The sequence below is a fragment of the Osmerus eperlanus genome, chromosome 7 (assembly GCF_963692335.1).
Source record: "Osmerus eperlanus chromosome 7, fOsmEpe2.1, whole genome shotgun sequence".
NCBI classification, from domain to species: domain Eukaryota; kingdom Metazoa; phylum Chordata; class Actinopteri; order Osmeriformes; family Osmeridae; genus Osmerus; species Osmerus eperlanus.
Genome location: NC_085024.1, coordinates 19389454 through 19408058, shown reverse-complemented (window position 1 = coordinate 19408058; position 18605 = coordinate 19389454). Strand labels below are relative to the sequence as shown.

Here is an 18605-nt window from a genome sequence, read left to right as displayed (position 1 = left end):
CAGCGAGGAGGCCAAGAACTCCTAGAGCTGGACTGCCCCCTGGTGGTATGGCACTGCCAATACAACACAGAGGATATACTGAGCTAAAGCATAGATATTGACTGTGTGTCGCCTTTATTAAAATATCCTGCAATCTCGAATCATTTTGCACAAATATGTGCTTTTGAGGTAATCTGGCACCAAGTTTTTGATATGCCCATGGTCGGTCACGAGTAGATCTGAATACTCTACTCCAGCCAATAGGAGGCTCACGTGATAGTACTGAGGAAGTGTCATTGATGTAAAAATGAAAATGAAAACACACACAAAAAACAATATACAAAGAAACCCTTACAAAAGAGACTTGTTATATATTTATTGAACATTATTGAGTATGATAATGCTCTCAATGTATGAACTCTAATAATATAGTATAAAAATGAAAAAAGTACAAATAACAACAGACAAGACACCGTCATTGTAAACAACATCGAGAACAAGGTAAAAGCAACACAGTTCATTATGGCAGTATTTTGGAATAACAAGGTTTGAAATGTGGTAGTGTCAGTTCAAAAAACTGTGCCTCAAAATGAGACGTCGACCAGAGGCATTTCCAATAGCTAGGAGAAACGTAGTGTCAGCTCAGAACAAATATTAAGTTAAAAAAATGACCATCAAAACGGCCGATGCGATTCCTTATTTTCAGGGGGTACAAAAAAGAAATGTACAGGACCGAAAGTCAACAAACGAGATTCAAAACAGACCTAAAATGGTCTTTACAGTAAAATTGCAGACATTTCTTCATCACCTTCAACCAGAGGCTTGATTGAAATGTAGTTCAGAGATACTGGGGGGTGGGAAAGATGATGGGGCATGAGAAGAGCTGGAGGAGACTGCATATCCCATGCTGCCTTGAGGCTGGATTGTGCCACACAAAAAAAAACGAAAATCTTGAATCAAAAAGTTGGAGGGAGGAGGCAAATGCAGGAAGGGTACATGAAGCCGGGCAGAGCTACCAAGCAGTAAATGCTACATGTAATGGTTCAGTATTTTCCTGTATGCAGTGCATAATATTATACTGTTATCTGGTGAAGGGTTGCAGGGAGAGGACAGTCATTTGGGGGGCGGGGGGAGGGTGATGACGTCATCAGGGGCGTTTGAGCTTGTCAATGTGGAAAGTGAGCTTGAGGGCAGGGCCCAGCTTCAGCCCCATGTACTTCATCATCATGTCGCTGCGCAGTAATAGGAGGGCCTTCCCGTCAATCTCCTGGCGACAGAGGAGTGGGAGGGATTAGAACCAGGAAGAGGATCAGAACCAGGAAGTGCTCGCCAGCTTCTCACAGCCAAGCTTTACTTCAATGCAGTCTGCACCAATGCTCAACAGGAAGAGGTTTAACATCAGATCGTACCACTAATTCCCCTTCGCTATGCCCGGCCCACATGCACACCTCCTGGTCTGGCCTGGCCCACCTGTTCTCCTCCTTCCACTCCTCCTCCTCCTCCTCCTCGTTCTCCTCCCCCTTCCCCTTGGTCCACACTTACGTGTTTCCTGAACAGGTCAGCGTGTGGAGCCAGCAGGGGGTCGACGTCTCGGATGTACTGCATCACCTCCTCCATCGTCCACAGGTTGGGGTCCTGGCCGCTGGACCGGGGGCTCTCCCGGAAACTTCCGGATCCTTAAGGGCGGGCGAGGACGCAAGCGATGGGGAGAGGGAAGGGGGATCAATGTAACTGGCATACATTGTGGTGTCAACCATCTTTTTGCTGTTACATTTCCACAAAGAACCCTACCCTACGACAGCACAAAAAGAATCCTTTGCGAATGCGTTGATGTCGATGACGGCCTGTCGTATTGGATTGGCCGTCGCTGACGCATCCCAGGTTTTTTGACTGGCTTGCAACAGACGATGCCCGCAAGCTAGTTTGAGGTAAGCATGTGGGAGTTGACATGTTCCGCCTCATAATCAACGTGCGTGCGTGGGTCTTACCTGCGGAGTTGAGGTGCAGCAGTTTTCCGGGCGAGCGGAGGCCCAGGGGCAGGGCCCCCGTGGAGCCGGGGGACAGGGGGCTCTTCTTTAAGTGCTCTGGCACCCCCACGCCGTTCTCCAGGAGGAAGGAGTCGCCTAGCACGTACGCATGGGGAGGCGAGGAGAAAGAGAGAGAGAGAGAGAAGGGGAAAGAAAGACAGGAGAGAGGGCCCGAAAGGGCGAGGGACAAAGACAATGTTAAACCACTGCTGTATCACACTGTAAAGGATGAATTCAAGCAATCTGGCAACATTAGAGTTGGTTTGAAATTTGTCTTTCCACCATCAGACTAATACGTGACCTTCTCCATACTAACGCCAGGTCTCCTGGTGTGGTTAGCTAACGCTAGGCTATACATGCTGTGCTCCGGTGCCTCTTGGTCCATGCTGGCTACGTACCTTCTGACGAAAGGTGGTGGCTCTTGGCCAGTTTGTGGGAGAGGGGGCTGCTGTAGGAGTCCTGCAGGAACCTCTTAGCCCCCCGGCCCGGCCCCGTCGTCAGCCCCTCGGCGAAGCCTCGTCTTTCTGGGGAAGGGGAAAGGCCAGGCCACATTACAGCCTCATCTGACTTTCTGTGTTCCTCACATGCATGTGTGCCCGTGCCTCCCTTTGGTGTGGGTGGGTGTTGGTTAGGGGTGGGGGAAAAAATCTATTCACATTTGAATTGCGATTCAGTCTGCTAGCGATTCAGATCAATTCACAAATTTACGTGAATCCATAAAAAAAAAATATATATATATATTTTATATTTGTGTGATTTAAAAAGAAAAAATCTCTGAAAAATCGTGAATGGATTTTTAATCGAATCGAATCGTGAGGTACCAAAAGATTCCCACCCCTAGTGTTGGTGTAGCCCATGCCCGCGCACTGACCTGAGTGGACTCGGCTGTCGTGGTGCCCTCCTCCTCCAGCGACAGGCTGGCTTCCGTACAGCGGGTCACAGTGGAGGTTGTGGCAGAGCTTCTCCAGGAAGCGGAGGACGTAGGTGACGCTGTTGACCGTGGGCAGGGTCAGCGTGTGCTGCTGCTGGTCAAAGTATGCTGGAACACGGGAGAGAGCTGTCGGTTAAACCGGAAGGATGAACCGGAAAGCGGACACTGGCGTGAGACCCTCCAACCTCATAGCTAGCTCCCATTTGTAACTAACCACACCTGAGTTCATAGAGACATCGCTAGCTTAGGATTCGCTGTATAAGAAGTGCTCTAAGGCCCATTCCAGCTTTAAAAAAAAAAAGACTAGAAGTAACACTAGAAGTTCATAAATCCACCTTGGTCCCCCCGTCACCCCCACTCCTCCATCCCCCCCCCCTCCGTCCCCAAGCCCCCCTCGCCTCTCTCACAACCCCTCCCCAGCCTCAACCACCTCCTCACCTGAGATGACCTCTCCGCCGTGCCCCGACTTGAGGCAGGCAAACACGGTGCCCTGGTTGTGGGCGCAGTCCACGCAGGCCTGCACGCACTGCTGCAGCACGGAGGAGGCCCGGCCCGGCCCAAAGTGGTCCGGGAGCAGCACCACCCGCCGGACGTCCAGGTGGGGCCCCACCTTCCCATACTTGTTCAGGTACACACACACTGGACGGAGGGAGGGAGGGGGAGGGAGGGAGAGGGGTTAAGTCGTGTGAAACCTGCATGTCATGCGTGAGGAAAGCGATGCGGAGCGTGCAGTACCAGTGGGAGCCTGCAGGGCTGAGCTAGGGATGGAGGCGTTGTCCATGGGCACAGAGCTGGTGTCTGGCTCTGGGGTGCTGCTGGTGGGAGACGTGGGCACAGGGTCGGGCACCACCCGGGGTTTCCTCTGCCATGTACACACACACACACACACTTATCAGATACAAGCATTTCCCTCAGCACTTCAGGTTTGTTTTGGACAGAGTAAGGAAGGTGGGAATATCTGGGACTGCGTCTGTCACCTTGCTGCCTGGCTTGGGCCCCCTTTTCTTTGGGATCTTGATGGGTTCTGCTTGGGCCTGCTGCAGGGCCATCCTCTCGGGCCAGTTGGCAGGCAGACGTCCTCTGGGCCGTGACACCGGCCGCCCCGGGCCCACCATGGCCCCCTCTAGCCAGGCTGCACGCTTAGCCCAGCCCAGCTAGGGAAGAGAGAGATGAAGAGAGAAAGAGATATAGAGACAAGGGGATAAAGAGAGGGAGAGAGGGGGAGGGAGAGAGAGAGAGAGGAGGAGGGAGAGAGAGGGGGAGGGAGAGAGAGCGGGGGAGAGAGAGAGAGAAAGAGAGAGAGAGAGGGGGAGGGAGGGAGGGAGGGGAGGGGAGGGAGAAAAAAGGGGAAGACAAAGTGCAACGTTGACCAAAACAAACAGAATCTGCCGAAAAACAAATAGATAAAAACACGACAACATACAAGCCACTAAAATCTGAATCCCCCTCCAGCCCCCACTCTCCCAGCCTCGAGGGGCCCCCTGCGACCTACCCTACTCCCTGGCTTGGGGCCTCTCTTCTTGGGTATCTTGATGGGCTCCAGCCCTTTGGCGGTGGGTTGTGTGGGTCCTTTCTGGCCCCAGGGCGTGGCCAGCTTGGTTTTCCTGCGGCCCGGCTTGCGTCCCCTCTGGCCCGGGGGCCGCCCTGGCGCTGTGGGGGGCATGGCCGCTCCCTCCACCGTGCCGTCTGGTGACGCGCTGAGGGTCTTAGGTAACACTACTGCACAGGGGTGGAGGACGGGAGGGAGGGAGGGAGGGAGGGAGGGGAGAGATGAGCGAGATTTAAAACCGACGACAAAGACTTAGCAAACCGTCGGTCTTCTTGACGGATCTATGGAATAGGGGTGGTATTGATTCAGGCTCAAGCAGCTTGAAGAGAAGAGGTCATCTGTTTGGTAACCCTCTGCTAACCACCCCTCAGTCCCTGACAATGCATCAGAGCAGCCTCGGTCATCGCGTTACAGGTAATAGCCTAGAGGAGCTTTTGTATGGAAGGGCAACTGTGACCCAGTTCATCTTTTCTGTTGGTTGTGTTGCCCACACTCTGCTGTGTTCCACACACAAAGCCACTGTTCCTGGCTCGTCAGACAAGGATCAATAAGGAAGGGAGGGAGGGAAAGGGGGGGGGGAGAGTGAGGGAGAGGAACAGGGAGGGGTGGAGGAAGGGAGGGGGAACAGGGAGGGGTGGAGGAAGGGAGGGGGAACAGGGAGGGGTGGAGGAAGGGAGGGTTAGGAGATCCAGACCCTGGAAGAGGGGAGACGGCAGAAAGAGACCTGAACTCGCATTACACTGCTGAGCACTCCAGACTTCCTGTTCGGCGAGTTCACTTGCGATCTCAGTTTCTCTCCCTCCCTCGCTTTCCTGCCTCTTGTCCGTTTGGATCCGCTCAGTCTGTTATTTCAAGGAGACAAATAAAGAACTGATCTGGACCCGACGGCACTGAAGTGAAAGAACCGAATTGAACGGAACCAAAATAGAGTCTAACCAGAACTAACCCCAGCACCTCAATCAAGCTCTAGAAAGTTATAGACAAACTCACCGGCAAACAGTCGGGCATGCGGGCGCACACACACTTTTAGTCAAGGGAAGCAGTTTGATGTTTCAGTGCAGCGTAACCAGCACAGACTAAACTGTAAAGGTATTTGTCCACAATCTACTCCCTGGTAAGTTTACAAGGGGGGCCATTAGCCCATGTCTATGACACGAACACACATCAAAACCTGGCCTTCGGTATCATTATCCGTGTGACCACTTCTTTGGTCGAGAAAAAACTGCTCCTTTTCATCCCAGTCCGAAGAAAAATCCAAGTTTACTGCCACAGCCACGATTCATGAACCTTGAGGGAAATCCGCTTCTCTGCATTCCACCCCTGCTATCCCTACTTGCCCTTCTACTCAGTGAAGCCCAGCTCTCTCTTCCCAGCTTTGTGTCCTGTCCTCTCCTTCACCCTTTCCCCTTCTCCTGCCCCTCCCTCTCTCTCTCTCTCTCTCTCTCTCTCCCTCTCTCTCTCTCTCTCTCCCCCTCTCTCTCTCTCTCTCTCTCTCCACACTCCTCCGCTCTCGTCCTTCCCCTCCTCTCTTCCTGCTCCCCTCTCTCCCAGGCGCTGTTGCTGACAGGGCTGTGTAAACAGCCTGCTTTTCACAGCGTACAGCTTCCTTATTCCTCACCCTCCTTGCTCTCCTTTCTTCTCTTCCCATTCTCCCCTTTCTCTCCCTGGGGTGCCCCGCTCCCCGGCTGACAACTTTGCCAGGCTGCCAACGGGGGGGCCCAGCAGGAGGGTTTGCTCTGCTCCCCCCCCCCGCCCTGCTCCACTCCTTAACCCCACCTTCCCGTGCCAGCTGGATGGGTTACAGGCACCCAAAAATACATCTCCTCCAGCCTCGCAGCCTCTCCTCCTTCCCGCTCTTCTGCCATCTTACCTCCCTTTCTCACTCCTTCGCCTTCTTCTCTTCCTCCTCCAAAAGTTCCCTCTCGCCCCGTCTTCCCTTGTTCATCTAGTTATTCTCCTCCCTCCTTTCCTCCAGCGCCAAAGATCTTTAGTCTTCCACTTACCTCAGTCCCCTCCCCTCCTTCTGCCATAAAATACAAAGGGAGGATAGTAGGGTGGGGAGGAGGGTACATGTTGACCTCCAGTAAACCTCTCACCCCTCTCCAGTTCCCACATTTAATCAGATTTCTATGGCTCGCTTTGTCCTCCCCGATAGTAAATCTCAGCCCTTGGGCTGGACAACTCCTCCTAGTGTCTCGACTCCTCCGTCAACCTTGTAACAGTTAGACACAGTGTATCACCACCTCAACTCCTCTCTCCTCCTTCAACCTATTAACAGCCAGGCACACTGCACAGCCACCAAATATAGCTTTATATACCTCTCACAGAAATGTTGACAAAAAGAAATCACTTCAACAACAACAACAACAAAAAACGCTTTGAAACCGCTTCAAATTAAAAATTAAAAACGTATAGCCTATTAAACAAAGTCGTCTGTATCCATTACCCGCCACCCCCAAATTCAGCCCCCCGCCACATCTGCCTACCTTTGGTTCCGGGGGGCTGCAGGTTGTCCCCGGTAGTGGAACACCAGCCCACGGGGAAGATGTCGCGGGAGTCATAGCGACAGTAGTAGTCGAAGGCGCCCCTCCAGCCGTCGAAGGTGACCAACACCTCCGTGCCCCGCAACGCCCCCACCGTCGCCGGGCAGATAAAGTGAGGGTTCTTGCGATCCACCGCTTCCAGCTTCATGCCGACCTGGAAGGAGTTCTTCTCCGGGGCCGGGGGCTCCTGCTGGGGGGCAGGGAGGGGGGTCAGGCATGGAGCTTCAGCATGAACGACTACATCGGTGTGTGTGTGTGTGTGAATTGAATAACTTTGGAGGATTCCGACTAGGTATGAAGTGTTTATGAGACAAAAAAGAGAGAGAAAAGGAGAGAGATAAGAGAGTGTCTGTTTCGGTGTGTTCTGAGTTTAGAGATAGAACAAAAGGCTTGTGTGCATGGGCAGGGCCTGGGGTGCCTGTGCTGTGTACAGCTACCCTGTGTGCATGACAGGGCCTGGGGTGCCTGTGCTGTATACAGCTACCCTGTGTGCATGGCAGGGCCTGGGGTGCCTGTGCTGTATACAGCTACCCTGTGTGCATGGCAGGGCCTGGGGTGCCTGTGCTGTGTACAGCTACCTTGTGAAAGATGCGCGTCGGGGCCATCTCCGCTCCGTTCAGTGTTTTCAGCAGGAACATGGGCCAAGACGATGCGTTGAGCCGGAAACCTGAGGAGACAGACACAGCCTGTGAGACGTCTGTCCACGCTCACATGCCACCGAGGCCCTCCTCAAAAGGTCCTTCTCATGGAGCAGCAACAGGTTGGGTTTGGTGTAAGAACTCTACCCAGTGCCTGTGCTCCACACTGACATCTAGAGGACAATCAACATGGCACAATTCCAAGCACATCCGCAAAACCGGACGAGTCGCTGGGAATGAGACTGAAGGCGGCTTTGAGCGCGGGTTTGTCTGCGTGAGGGACCCGTCCTCTCTCTCACCCAGCGGTGGCTGCAACATGCCGCCGTTCTTCTCGCAGTTGCCGATGGGCTGGATCTCCGACGAGTCCACCAGGCGCCAGAAGTCGTTCTTGTTGTCCGAGCCGTCGAGGCGCAGGCGGAGCCGCGAGCCGGTCAGACCCACCACGGTGGCGATGCAGGTGGACGTGGTGTTCCTCGGGTCCTGGGCCTCCAGCTTCATGCCTGCCTTGAACTCGTTCACTGGGGGGGTAGGGCTCTGGGGACGCCAGGTGGAATGAGAGAGGACTGAGTTAGTTAGAGAGGACTGAGTTAGTTAGAGAGAGGACTGAGTTAGTTAGAGAGAGGACTGAGCTAGTTAGAGAGAGGACTGAGTTAGTTAGAGAGAGGACTGAGCTAGTTAGAGAGGACTGAGTTAGTTAGAGAGAGGACTGAGCTAGTTAGAGAGGACTGAGTTAGTTAGAGAGAGGACTGAGTTAGTTAGAGAGGACTCAGTTAGTTAGAGAGAAGACTGAGTTAGTTAGAGAGAAGACTGAGCTAGTTAGAGAGAGGACTGAGTTAGTTAGAGAGGACTGAGTTAGTTAGAGAGAGGACTGAGTTAGTTAGAGAGAGGACTGAGTTAGTTAGAGAGAGGACTGAATTAGTTAGAGAGAGGACTGAGCTAGTTAGAGAGGACTGAGTTAGAGAGAGGACTGAGCTAGTTAGAGAGGACTGAGTTAGTTAGAGAGAGGACTGAGTTAGTTAGAAAGGACTGAGTTAGTTAGAGAGGACTGAGTTAGTTAGAGAGAGAGGACTGAGTTAGTTAGAGAGAGAGGACTGAGTTAGTTAGAGAGAGGACTGGGTTAGTTAGAGAGAGAGGACTGGGTTAGTTAGAGAGAGAGGACTGAGTTAGTTAGAGAGAGAGGACTGAGTTAGTTAGAGAGAGAGGACTGGGTTAGTTAGAGAGAGAGGACTGGGTTAGTTAGAGAGAGAGGACTGAGTTAGTTAGAGAGGACAGTTAATTAGATAGATAGGACTGAGTTAGTTAGAGAGAGGACTGAGTTAGAGAAAGAGAGAGGACTGAGTTAGTTAGAGAGACCGCTGAGTTAGTTAGAGAGAGGACTGAGTTAGTTAGAGAGAGAGGACTGAGTTAGTTAGAGGACTGAGTTAGTTAGTTTGAGACGACTGAGTCAGTTAGAGAGGACTGAGTTAGTTTGAGAGAAATGGCTGAATAAGATAGAGAGGACAGATAGAGAGGGCAGAGTTTGGTAGAGAGAGGGCAGAGTTTGGTAGAGAGAGGGCAGAGTTCGAGTAAGAGAACTGAGTCGGACAGAAGTCAACTGAACAGACCAAGCGACGCCAAAGGCGTCTGAAACACAAGCTCCCCCCCCCCCCCCCGCCCTCGAAGAAACATCTGATCTGAGGCGAGCTGCCCGGTCATGGCTGTATGTGGAAACACACACAGGCACCCATCCTCACCGTCACGGATGGGTGCCTGCCCCCCCCCCCCCCCGAGGGAGAGGTCGAGGGAGGGAGAGAACTGAACGCTCGGCCTGGGCCTGGGGTGTAGCCAGGCAGGGAGAAGGCTCACCTGTCTGAAGCACGGGTCCGGAGCGGCAGCTGCTCCCGTCTCCTTCAGGTACTTATCCCAACTGAAATGCCCTACAGGGAGAACCACAGAGAGCCCCTGTGACTACTTTGTTTACGTTGCCGTGGGTGTGCAAACAACGCGTCGCTCGGCTTGTGGGATGCCGTGTAGCTTTCGCAGGGTGGGCGTGCGTGCCGGCGTGCGTGGGGCGCCTGTGTACCTCCTTGATACTGCGAGGGGACTCTGGAGGGACGGCCACTTCTGGCTTGTTTCATCCGTCTGGCATCTTTCCACTCAATAGCAACTGAAGAGAGGGGGAGGGAGGGAGGGAGGGTATCAAAAGCAGCTATGAGACTGAAGATGAGCTTCAGCACCTTCTGTTTACAGTACATGAATAACTAACGAGCGTTCTGCACGGCTAAAGAGTAACCCTCTTCTCACCTCTCTGTGGCACTGGCTTCCTCATGTTCCAGTAATACAGACCCGAGTTCCACACGCGACAGTCTCCTCCTCTCTGGAGAGCAGACAGAGAGACACAGATCCCCACAAACGTCACGTAAGGCAAATGAAAAAACGACGGTACACTTCACCAGATTGGCACGCGAGGCTAACATCCACACACGGAGCCGCTTCTTCATCTATAGGACATATCTGTGTGGCTGGCCCGTGTGGTTTCCCAGTCCTGTTGGCTTGTCTTCTGGTCTTCCCTGTCCCAAACAGGCAGGGCAGGGGGTGAGTCGGGAAGCTACAGACACAGGTTACAACAAAAAGGCAGCCCCAACTGTCAACATGGCCCAGGTCGTTTATCCTTGCTCAGGCAGCCGGGCTGACTGACTGACACACCTCCAGGAGGTTCAGCACTCACCCCTCCCAGACAGTATTGACTAAAGTAGAAGAGTAAGACTAGAGACAGAATGGGTTTCGCACCATAAGAAACCACAACGCATACAAACTAAGCAGTTCATGCCTCTTCAGATTTGAGTAATCTACTGATCAAAAATCGAACCAACTTGAGTGTTTATCAATGCAGCCCTACGTGTGAATGGGTCTAGCCGAAGTCTGGGGGGCTTGCCTAATTGTCTGTGACCCCTAACTCTAAGTCTCGGGTTACTTGTCTGTTACCAGGTAAACTTAGACATATAGGGTCACCAGGTCAGACTGACAAACACATTAAATCACTGTTCTTCAAGATGCACCATAGACGATTTCCTTTTAAATCTAGGGTAGTCCTACACAAGACAGCAATAAATATACTTAGAATGAATCCATCGGAGTTAAAAAAAAATAAACAGAGTCTACGGAATGTTCTAAAACATAGCGAAGTAAGTTGATGAACTTAAATCAAGCAAGGATAAAACTAACATGTTTAGCATTTAATTATTAGTATGTCGCTAACAAATGTGTCCAAAAAGAAACAAATTATAACAATTTACAAATATAACTATTTCATAAACAACGCCGCGTTCAAGTTGACATAAAAGTAACCACGCAGAGTTTAACACTTAATTACAGTCAAATATCAAAGTAAAACATATACCATGACCAACACTTTAGTAAATATATTAGAAATATACCTTAAGAGCTCATAACAGTCTTGAAACGTGTCCCTACAGTTGATTTTCTTTCAATAGAAGTGCGCCTTTTTCTTGCGCCAAGACGGGATGGCGTCCAAATAAAAGCGACCAGCTCCCTCCTTTTCCCTCTCGCTGGGGGGAAAAATGACAGGACTTTCATAGCGGGCTATCTAGCTTGTAGCCTGCTAATACATTCAACCCGGCAACTAGCCCTACTATATTGTGCTAGCTTTGATTTAATAAGTAAGTGAATCGTTTCAAAGTAAACTATGTCAGATGTGCAGTGCCTGAAAGAGCTAGATCTGATTTGAAGTTCAATTCAAATTACAATGCCAATGTTAAACACACATGCACATGTGTTAGGACTTCCCACAAGGAACAACACACCAGAACGTGAAACACATTACGTTATGCTTGCACTGCAGTGCATGTGCGAGAGTATTGACTGATTCCAAGGCGAATATTTGATTGTGCAAAGCTGACATCCATGCAACCTACATATCAAGCTAACTGGACTACATATTCAGTGAGCGCAGCATGTAGCTAGCTAGTGAGAGGTTCAAATGCCAGCCTTTTGGCATTACCAATCGTTGACCTGATTATAAATATTAGCATTAGCCAATGTTAGCATACCAACTAGCTATCAGCGTGCAAATAACAGACAATACGGCCTTCTATCCATATTTCTGAACTAAATGTAGAGTGCATAATATTCTGAAGTATGTTTACCTTGCTTTGTAATGTTTGTGTATTTTCAGATGTGGATTTAGTGCTTGTCCGCCATTTTTTCCTAGTGAGACTAAAGAGGAGGAGGGGGTGTTTTGCCAACATTGAGCCAGACAGGCAAACAGGCTTATTTGCAGCTCCCGGCGGAGATTGAAAATAATAGGGAAACTAGGACCTCTATTGGTCATAAATGGTAGTATCGGTATAGCACCAATCAACAGAACTCAGATTTACAATCAAGTTAGTTAGCTACTGTAATGTCCGGATTATGCGTCGTTTGCAAAAGTATGACACATATCATTTTAAAACAGTAGTTTAGCGCACATTTGTGAGACAGGTAAATAGCCAATGACTCACATTTATATAACAGATGTCGTTTCCAGATTTCGGTAACTTTCCGTGGATGTATCCTACATTTTTATGTTTTTCATTTGAGACGATAAATCACATCAAGTCAAATGTAAGCAAATGCACTCATTGATGGCATGGCTGTTTTGAAAACTCATCATTTGTAAATGGTGTTTCTGTGCCTGCACATTATATAAAATAAATCGTCATAAGCACTACTGCAATTCCGGGTTAATACTGACTAGATAAATCAATAAGTGACTCGTGAGTATGCAAGTGGAAAAATATAAAATGTAAACAAAGGATTAACTGAACCATTTTATCTGTGTCTGTAAACACTTGTTTACATGGTAACCCACAACATATCACTCCAAGCCATTATTTGACATAGAAGCCGATGTAGCTCACTCCTTGAGGATTATAGCCTACTTTAGTTTCGAAATATATTTATACCAAATGTAACAACACAGTGTGAAAATGTAGAAATAGGTGCCATTTGGTGATTCCATGCCAATTAGATCATGATAGCAACTGTAACTATGTGATTGAGAGAAACACCCAGTAGTTCAATTGTGTGTAATGGTCACCTAGCAGCCCCTGCTAATGCACATTTCAGCCTACGCCAGTCTAGTTCTCACAGAGTCGCCCCCTGCCCTCCAGGCAATTATGTTTGGATTCACACGGTGAAAAGGGTTAATTGCTGCCGCCCACTCGCCTGATTGGAGCTGCTTCACGCTTGTCGGGCCACATCGCATCAAAGCGCCCGTCCAGCGGGAGTCACTCAGTGTCATTACCACACGTGCACACTCACGCACGTAGACTCACATACACACCCTGCACAGTCACATACATGCTACGCTTCGTACGGACCTGTCTCAAACACTCCGACCTACACATTCACGCGCAAAGCCGTGCATGGAACTTTCAGACACACGCTCTCACAGAAGTGTATTATGTACACAAACTCAGTCATATTTAGGCTACTCCCACCTTAACATAGATTGGGTCCATAGACGACCATTCTGAATATAAGAAGACGATGCATGTTTTTCACCAACGAATTTCTTTTGACATGTAAATGCAATACATTTAGGCAAGTATGCTTCATGTTCCTCTTGGATAAGCACAATATAAAGGACGTCACAAGGGGGCAGTGTCGGTTTGCACAGAGAAGAGAACCGCCATGCATCTCACCTCAGCAAAGAAGGCTATGGTTACTGTACTCCACTGTACTCCACCATGAATAATACACTTGACTGTGAGTGCTGGTCTCTGTTATGGCTTGGCATACGACCGTCACTGACGTATTCCCATCCTTCACTTGTCCTTCTGGGCGCCTCTGTATCCTTTACCGCCCGTCAACCGTCATTTGAAGAAGGTTGCTTTGAAAACAGATGAACAATGCTTATCTTTGAAAGCATGGAAATGTCTCCACTCGTGTCATCGGAGAGTCTCGGGGGGCCGGTGAATATGCATGATCTGCTGCGTATACACGGCTGCTGCTATGTACTTTTGTCACACTGAACCCTTGGTGAAGGTGTTTCATGTCAACAACACGCGACAACATGGGTCAGGCACCGTCTCGTCCGTGTAGCAAACATGTGGTTCAAGTTCCCATGTTCTGCAGCTCACAGAAACAACCCACCATACTGGTAGTCTATGAAAGTCCATCAACCATTATACGAGCTAGTTTGACAAGCGGATAACACCAGGGGCTTGGCCCTATGCTAAGCCTTTGCCCCCATGCATTTCCCAAGCGCTGAAGACTTCTTTTCATCGTTTGACAAATAATCATTCATAAACGTCGATTTATAAAGCATACATCCTTTTTTTAAAGGGGGGTTGGGACTTGAACAGTGGTGGACACCTGGGATATTCTCCACCTGCTTCTTTCTTGCTGTTGGTTATCACATTTATTGCTTTGGGTGATTGATTTGTATTCCAGTTTCAGGCTGTGGGTGTCAACCTCCCAGTGTGGCTTGGGATCTCCAGGCAGAGATTGGTGCATTACTGTACATCATGAAACATTTTGCCTGCTGGGTCTTTCCTGCCACTTTTGACGTTTGTATATACTGACCTCACTCCTCTCACAAACACACACGAGCAACGCACAAACACTTACACACACTCCCACACCAACGCAATCACACACACACACACAAATACATATGAATACGGATGCCGAAAGTATGTGTGTGTGTTTGTATGCACGTGTGTGTACTCTCTTAACGATGCCAGGACAGAGGGTATGAGAGTATCTTTTGGAGCCGTCGTTCAGAGGGGACAGTTCTCTTGGATGTTGTCTTTCGTTCTGACAGCATGGAGCAGAAAGAGACTTGTTTCCCCGTCCAATTTATCAATCCTTTTAGGCAATGTTCCCTTTTCAGAAATGCAAATGGAATCAATCTGAGTCTGACTTTAAGACTTTTCAAGTGGGATTTAATTAGAAGCCAGGGCCTGCAGTTTTTAATGAGAGAGTGGGAGGAGAGAGAGAGAATGAGTGTGGGCCGGGGGAGGGGGCTTGCGGTTTTGATCTGAGGTCCTGCTGGAGAAAGGAATATGCACGTACACAAATGCACACACACACACACACACGCATCCACAAACACACAAATGCACACACACACATCCACAAACACACAAATGCACACACACACATCCACAAACACACACACATCCACAAACACACACACATCCACAAACACACAAATGCACACACACACACATCCACAAACACACACACATCCACAAACACACAAATGCGCACACACACACATCCACATACACACACATGCCCCACAGTGCAGAGGCATATGCCTGCGGTCTCACTATTTCCTACGTTCTTGTCTCGTCGGCATTGAGTGAAATCTCCTACCCTGTGAATCTCTTTGTATTCGACTCCTGCTGCATTTGACTCCCTCTGTCTGAAACTCCCTCTGCATTTGACTCCCTCTGCATGCGGCTTCTCTGTATCTGTAATGTCTTCCCCCCCCCCTCATCTACACCTGCTGCATGCCCTTTCATGCGAATCTCAAAACAGAAGTGACTCGCATGTGAGGTCTCGATGGCCCCTTTTCAAATCTCCATTCCAAAAATCTATTCAAATTATTTTCTGCTCTCAGCCTACAATAATTTGAATCCCCCTCTCTCTCCGCCACCCCCCACCCCTCTACCCCCCACCCTTCTCTGTCACTTCAGGTGACACACTGGTCCTGGTGTGAGGCTTGGCAGGACGGGTGACGGGGAGCGTGAGGACCAGTCTATCACTGTTATTAATAACCCAGCAAACCCACCTGTCTCCCTGCCATAAATAAGTCAGCAGACAGCCCATGTCCACACTGCTGAATATTCCAGAAGGGGAAAAAAAGCCCAGCCAGTTTATCAGAGGGTTTCGCTGCCAAATTTCGACCCAGGCTGATAAATTTGGGGAAATATAGTGCCGTTAAAAGAGGTGAAGCTGGTCTGTGGTTGCAGGGGTGTGGTGTTAGAGCTCACACGTCATGTCGCTCTCTTTTTCCTCTCTCTGTCTTCTCTTCCTCTCTGACTTTGTGACTATCTCTCTCTCTCTCTCTCTCTCTCTCTCTCTCTCTCTCATTGTCTCTCACCCTCTCTCTCTCTTCCATTCCAGTCCTCTTTTCTCTGGCTGTGCAATCGATTCAGAGAGAGGGTTTGGGGCCTGTTATTGGGTTCCTGGTTACAAAGGCCACATGGCCTCCTCAAGGCCGCAGCGCTAGACTCGGTTTCATTTTGTGGTGGAGCCTCCACCCAGAATAAAGGCAGTCCACAGTGGGAAGTTTGGGTGGGGGTGGTGTTCGTTTACAATAGCTTACTGTAACTAAGCCCAGAAGACAGAAATGTAATGGGCTGATTTTATATGGAAGCATCCAAGCAATTGTTTCAAGGCCGTCCATCATCGATGGTTGGTCTGACTTTATATTTACATTTACATTTAGTCATTTAGCTGACGCTCTTATCCAGAGCGACTTACAGTAAGTACAGGGAAATCCCCTTGAGGCAAGTAGGGTGAAGGGCCTTGCCCAAGGACACAACGTTATTTTGCACAGACAGGAATCGAACCGGCAACCTTCTGATTACTAGCCCGATTCCCTAACCGCTCAGCCACCTGACTCCCACCCCCTCCCTAGTCTGAGTGTGCCTTTTCTGGATTTTCTTCCTGTCATCGATGCACATCAATGGGTCATTTAAACAACAACTATAGTGAGTCACAGTGAGACACATATAATCTGTTTGTCGTTTAGCGTTTATATAATACTAATTTATTTTCATTACGTAAGCGCATTATAGATTTCTGCCAATCTCTCTCATTCTGTGAATGAGAGAGATTGGCTCACCACTGTTCTCACTACTTTAGGAGTGAGAACGTTCTGACAGATGTCATGGAATATGGAAGAAGGAACCAAAGAGAGAGATCAGTCCTGAGGGGGAACTCATTGAGAGGCGCACATCAGAGGAGCAGACAGCCAGGCCTGTTTAGACAAACAGACATTTGGTCCAAAGTCACCCTCCCTCTCTCCTGCTCTCCCGCCCCACATCATCACAGCTCTCTGTCTCTGTCTTTGAACTCAAGGCCTTCATTAACTATCAGTTGATTAACAGACACTGCAACACAAACGGGAGAGAGGTATGAGAGAGAGAGAGAGAGAGAGAGAGAGAGAGAGAGAGAGAGAGAGAGAGAGAGAGAGAGAGAGAGAGAGAGAGAGAGAGAGAGAGAGAGAGAGAGAGAGAGAGAGAGAGAGAGAGAGAGAGAGAGAGAGAGAGAGAGAGAGAGATGGATGAAAAGGGGAGAGATAGAACAGACACGGGAGAATGGAGGGAGGTGGCTGACTGGGCCTTAGAGAGGAGGACACAAGAAGAAGACGAAAGGAGAGAGAAAGAAAGAAAGAAAGAAAGAAAGAGAGAGGGAGAGAGAGAGAAAGAGAGAGAGTGAGGGGAAAAGAGTGAGGGAGAGGGAGAGAGCAGAGAGGTGGGATGTGCCTGTTTTGAATTAATGACTGAGCTCATCAGAAGATGAATGTGTGCTCGATCTCCCCTCGGAATGAGCTCAAGAAGAAAAGGAAGGCGAGAGCCAGCAAATAATGAATAAACAAATAAATAAACAAATAAATGGATAAATGAAATAAAATAAAACTGAAAGTACCCCTGAAAGAGAAATATTGGTGTGTGCATGTGCGCATGTGTGTGGTGTTCGTGGAGGGGGGGAGGGGGGGGGGCTGGCTGTGGGGGGGGGGGGGTCGTCTCTGGTGAGCCTGCTTAACATCAAACAGCTGGAAGTAATAAAATATTTAGGATGTGCTGGGAGTCTGTGAATATTAATACAGCTTTTTCCTCTGTCTTTCAAAAACTCCCTCTCTTCCCCTGTTCTCTCCCTTTCTCTCTCCTCTCTCTCCCTCTCTCTCTCTCTCTCTCTCTCCTCTCTCTCTCTCTCCTCTCTCTCTCTCTCCTCTCTCCTCTCTCTCTCCTCTCCTCTCTCTCTCTCTCTCTCCATTTCTCTCTCCCCCCACCCTCTCTCTCTCTGCTGACCTTCAGTCTCCAGTGACCTTGTTTACTGAGGATCTGCAGCCTGCTAATCAGGAGTCTGGTTTGAGGTGGCTGGTTCTAGTGAGCTGGGTCGCCTGGCACTGGGGGCTGGCTGACCACAGAGAAGAGACAGCCAGGTGAAGGCAGGCAGGGAAGTGGGTGGACCCGTGCCAGTGCCTGCTGCCAACAATGCCAGTTTGGGCTTGCGTCACCATAAGCAGTGTCACAAGTCCACAGGGCCACCTACGGCTACGGTGTGATTGGCGTCCTGGGCTGTTGTCACTTGCTAGCATGAGATTGATGCAGCCAGAGAAACAGGGAGGGAGGGAGAGAGGGAGAGAGGGAGAGAGGGAGGGAGGGAGGGAGGGAGGGAGGGAGGGATGGGAGGGGGAGGGAGGGAGGAGCAGGCCAAGAGACTTGCAAGGAGGCAGACATGCAGACCAACTGACCAACAGACAGACAGACGGACAGGTAGTGAAACAGGCAGGAGAACAGCACAAAGCTGAGAGGGAGAGGAAGAATAAACGATAGAGGCAGAAAACTGAAAGAAAAACGGAAACGGACAGACAGACACGACAGGACCACGCAGACAGAGAGAGAGAGAAGAGAGAGAGAGAGGGAGGGGGGGGGGACAAACAGACAGGGAGAGTCGTCGCCGGGCGGCAGCGGGAGGATTTACGAGCGGCGGGCTTGTCGCTTGCTCGGCCGCGGTCGCTTTTGTGGTCCACGCCTCCGTAATCGTCGCTGGTCGTCAGGGCTCCGACGTGTCTTGCCTGGGGCCCGGCAACCAGCCTCGGACACGCCCCCGGCAACCAGCCTCGGACACGCCCCCGGCAACCAGTCTCGGACACGCCCCCGTCAACCAGCCTCGGACACGCCCCCTGCTCAGGAATCCAGCCGTCCTCCGCAC

At 50.1% G+C, this 18605-nt stretch overlaps 1 protein-coding gene across 3 annotated transcripts; it reads right to left on the bottom strand.

Moving 5' to 3' along the window:
* Window positions 1-341: 341 nt before the first annotated feature.
* On the bottom strand, window positions 342-11929 carry LOC134023462 (polycomb protein SCMH1-like). Of its 3 annotated transcripts, none has more exons than XM_062465604.1 (16): window positions 11813-11929; window positions 9951-10023; window positions 9730-9813; window positions 9513-9583; window positions 7967-8201; window positions 7608-7696; window positions 6973-7219; window positions 4430-4656; window positions 3915-4091; window positions 3673-3799; window positions 3376-3576; window positions 2878-3045; window positions 2405-2530; window positions 1968-2102; window positions 1522-1655; window positions 342-1246 (listed from the first exon to the last, which is right to left on the bottom strand). In XM_062465604.1, the coding sequence occupies exons 1-16, from the start codon at window positions 11912-11914 to the stop codon at window positions 1127-1129; spliced, it is 2316 nt and encodes a 771-aa protein (XP_062321588.1). In that variant the 5' UTR covers window positions 11915-11929; the 3' UTR covers window positions 342-1126. The 3 variants fall into 3 exon arrangements, with proteins under 3 accessions (XP_062321588.1, XP_062321589.1, XP_062321590.1); XM_062465605.1 differs by having other exon boundaries at window positions 6973-7216; XM_062465606.1 differs by lacking the exon at window positions 11813-11929 and adding an exon at window positions 11084-11245.
* Window positions 11930-18605: the final 6676 nt, after the last annotated feature.

What these genes read in the sequence shown, in the direction of transcription:
- LOC134023462 (XM_062465604.1), bottom strand. Translation starts at nt 11,914, where the DNA reads ATGTTGGCAAAACACCCCCTCCTCCTCTTTAGTCTCACTAGGAAAAAA. An exon ending in CGACAGCCGAGTCCACTCAG is followed by an intron (nt 2,531 to 2,877) that starts GTCAGTGCGCGG and finishes CCCCTTCCCCAG; the next exon opens with AAAGACGAGGCTTCGCCGAG. An exon ending in CCACCACCTTTCGTCAGAAG is followed by an intron (nt 2,103 to 2,404) that starts GTACGTAGCCAG and finishes CGTACGTGCTAG; the next exon opens with GCGACTCCTTCCTCCTGGAG.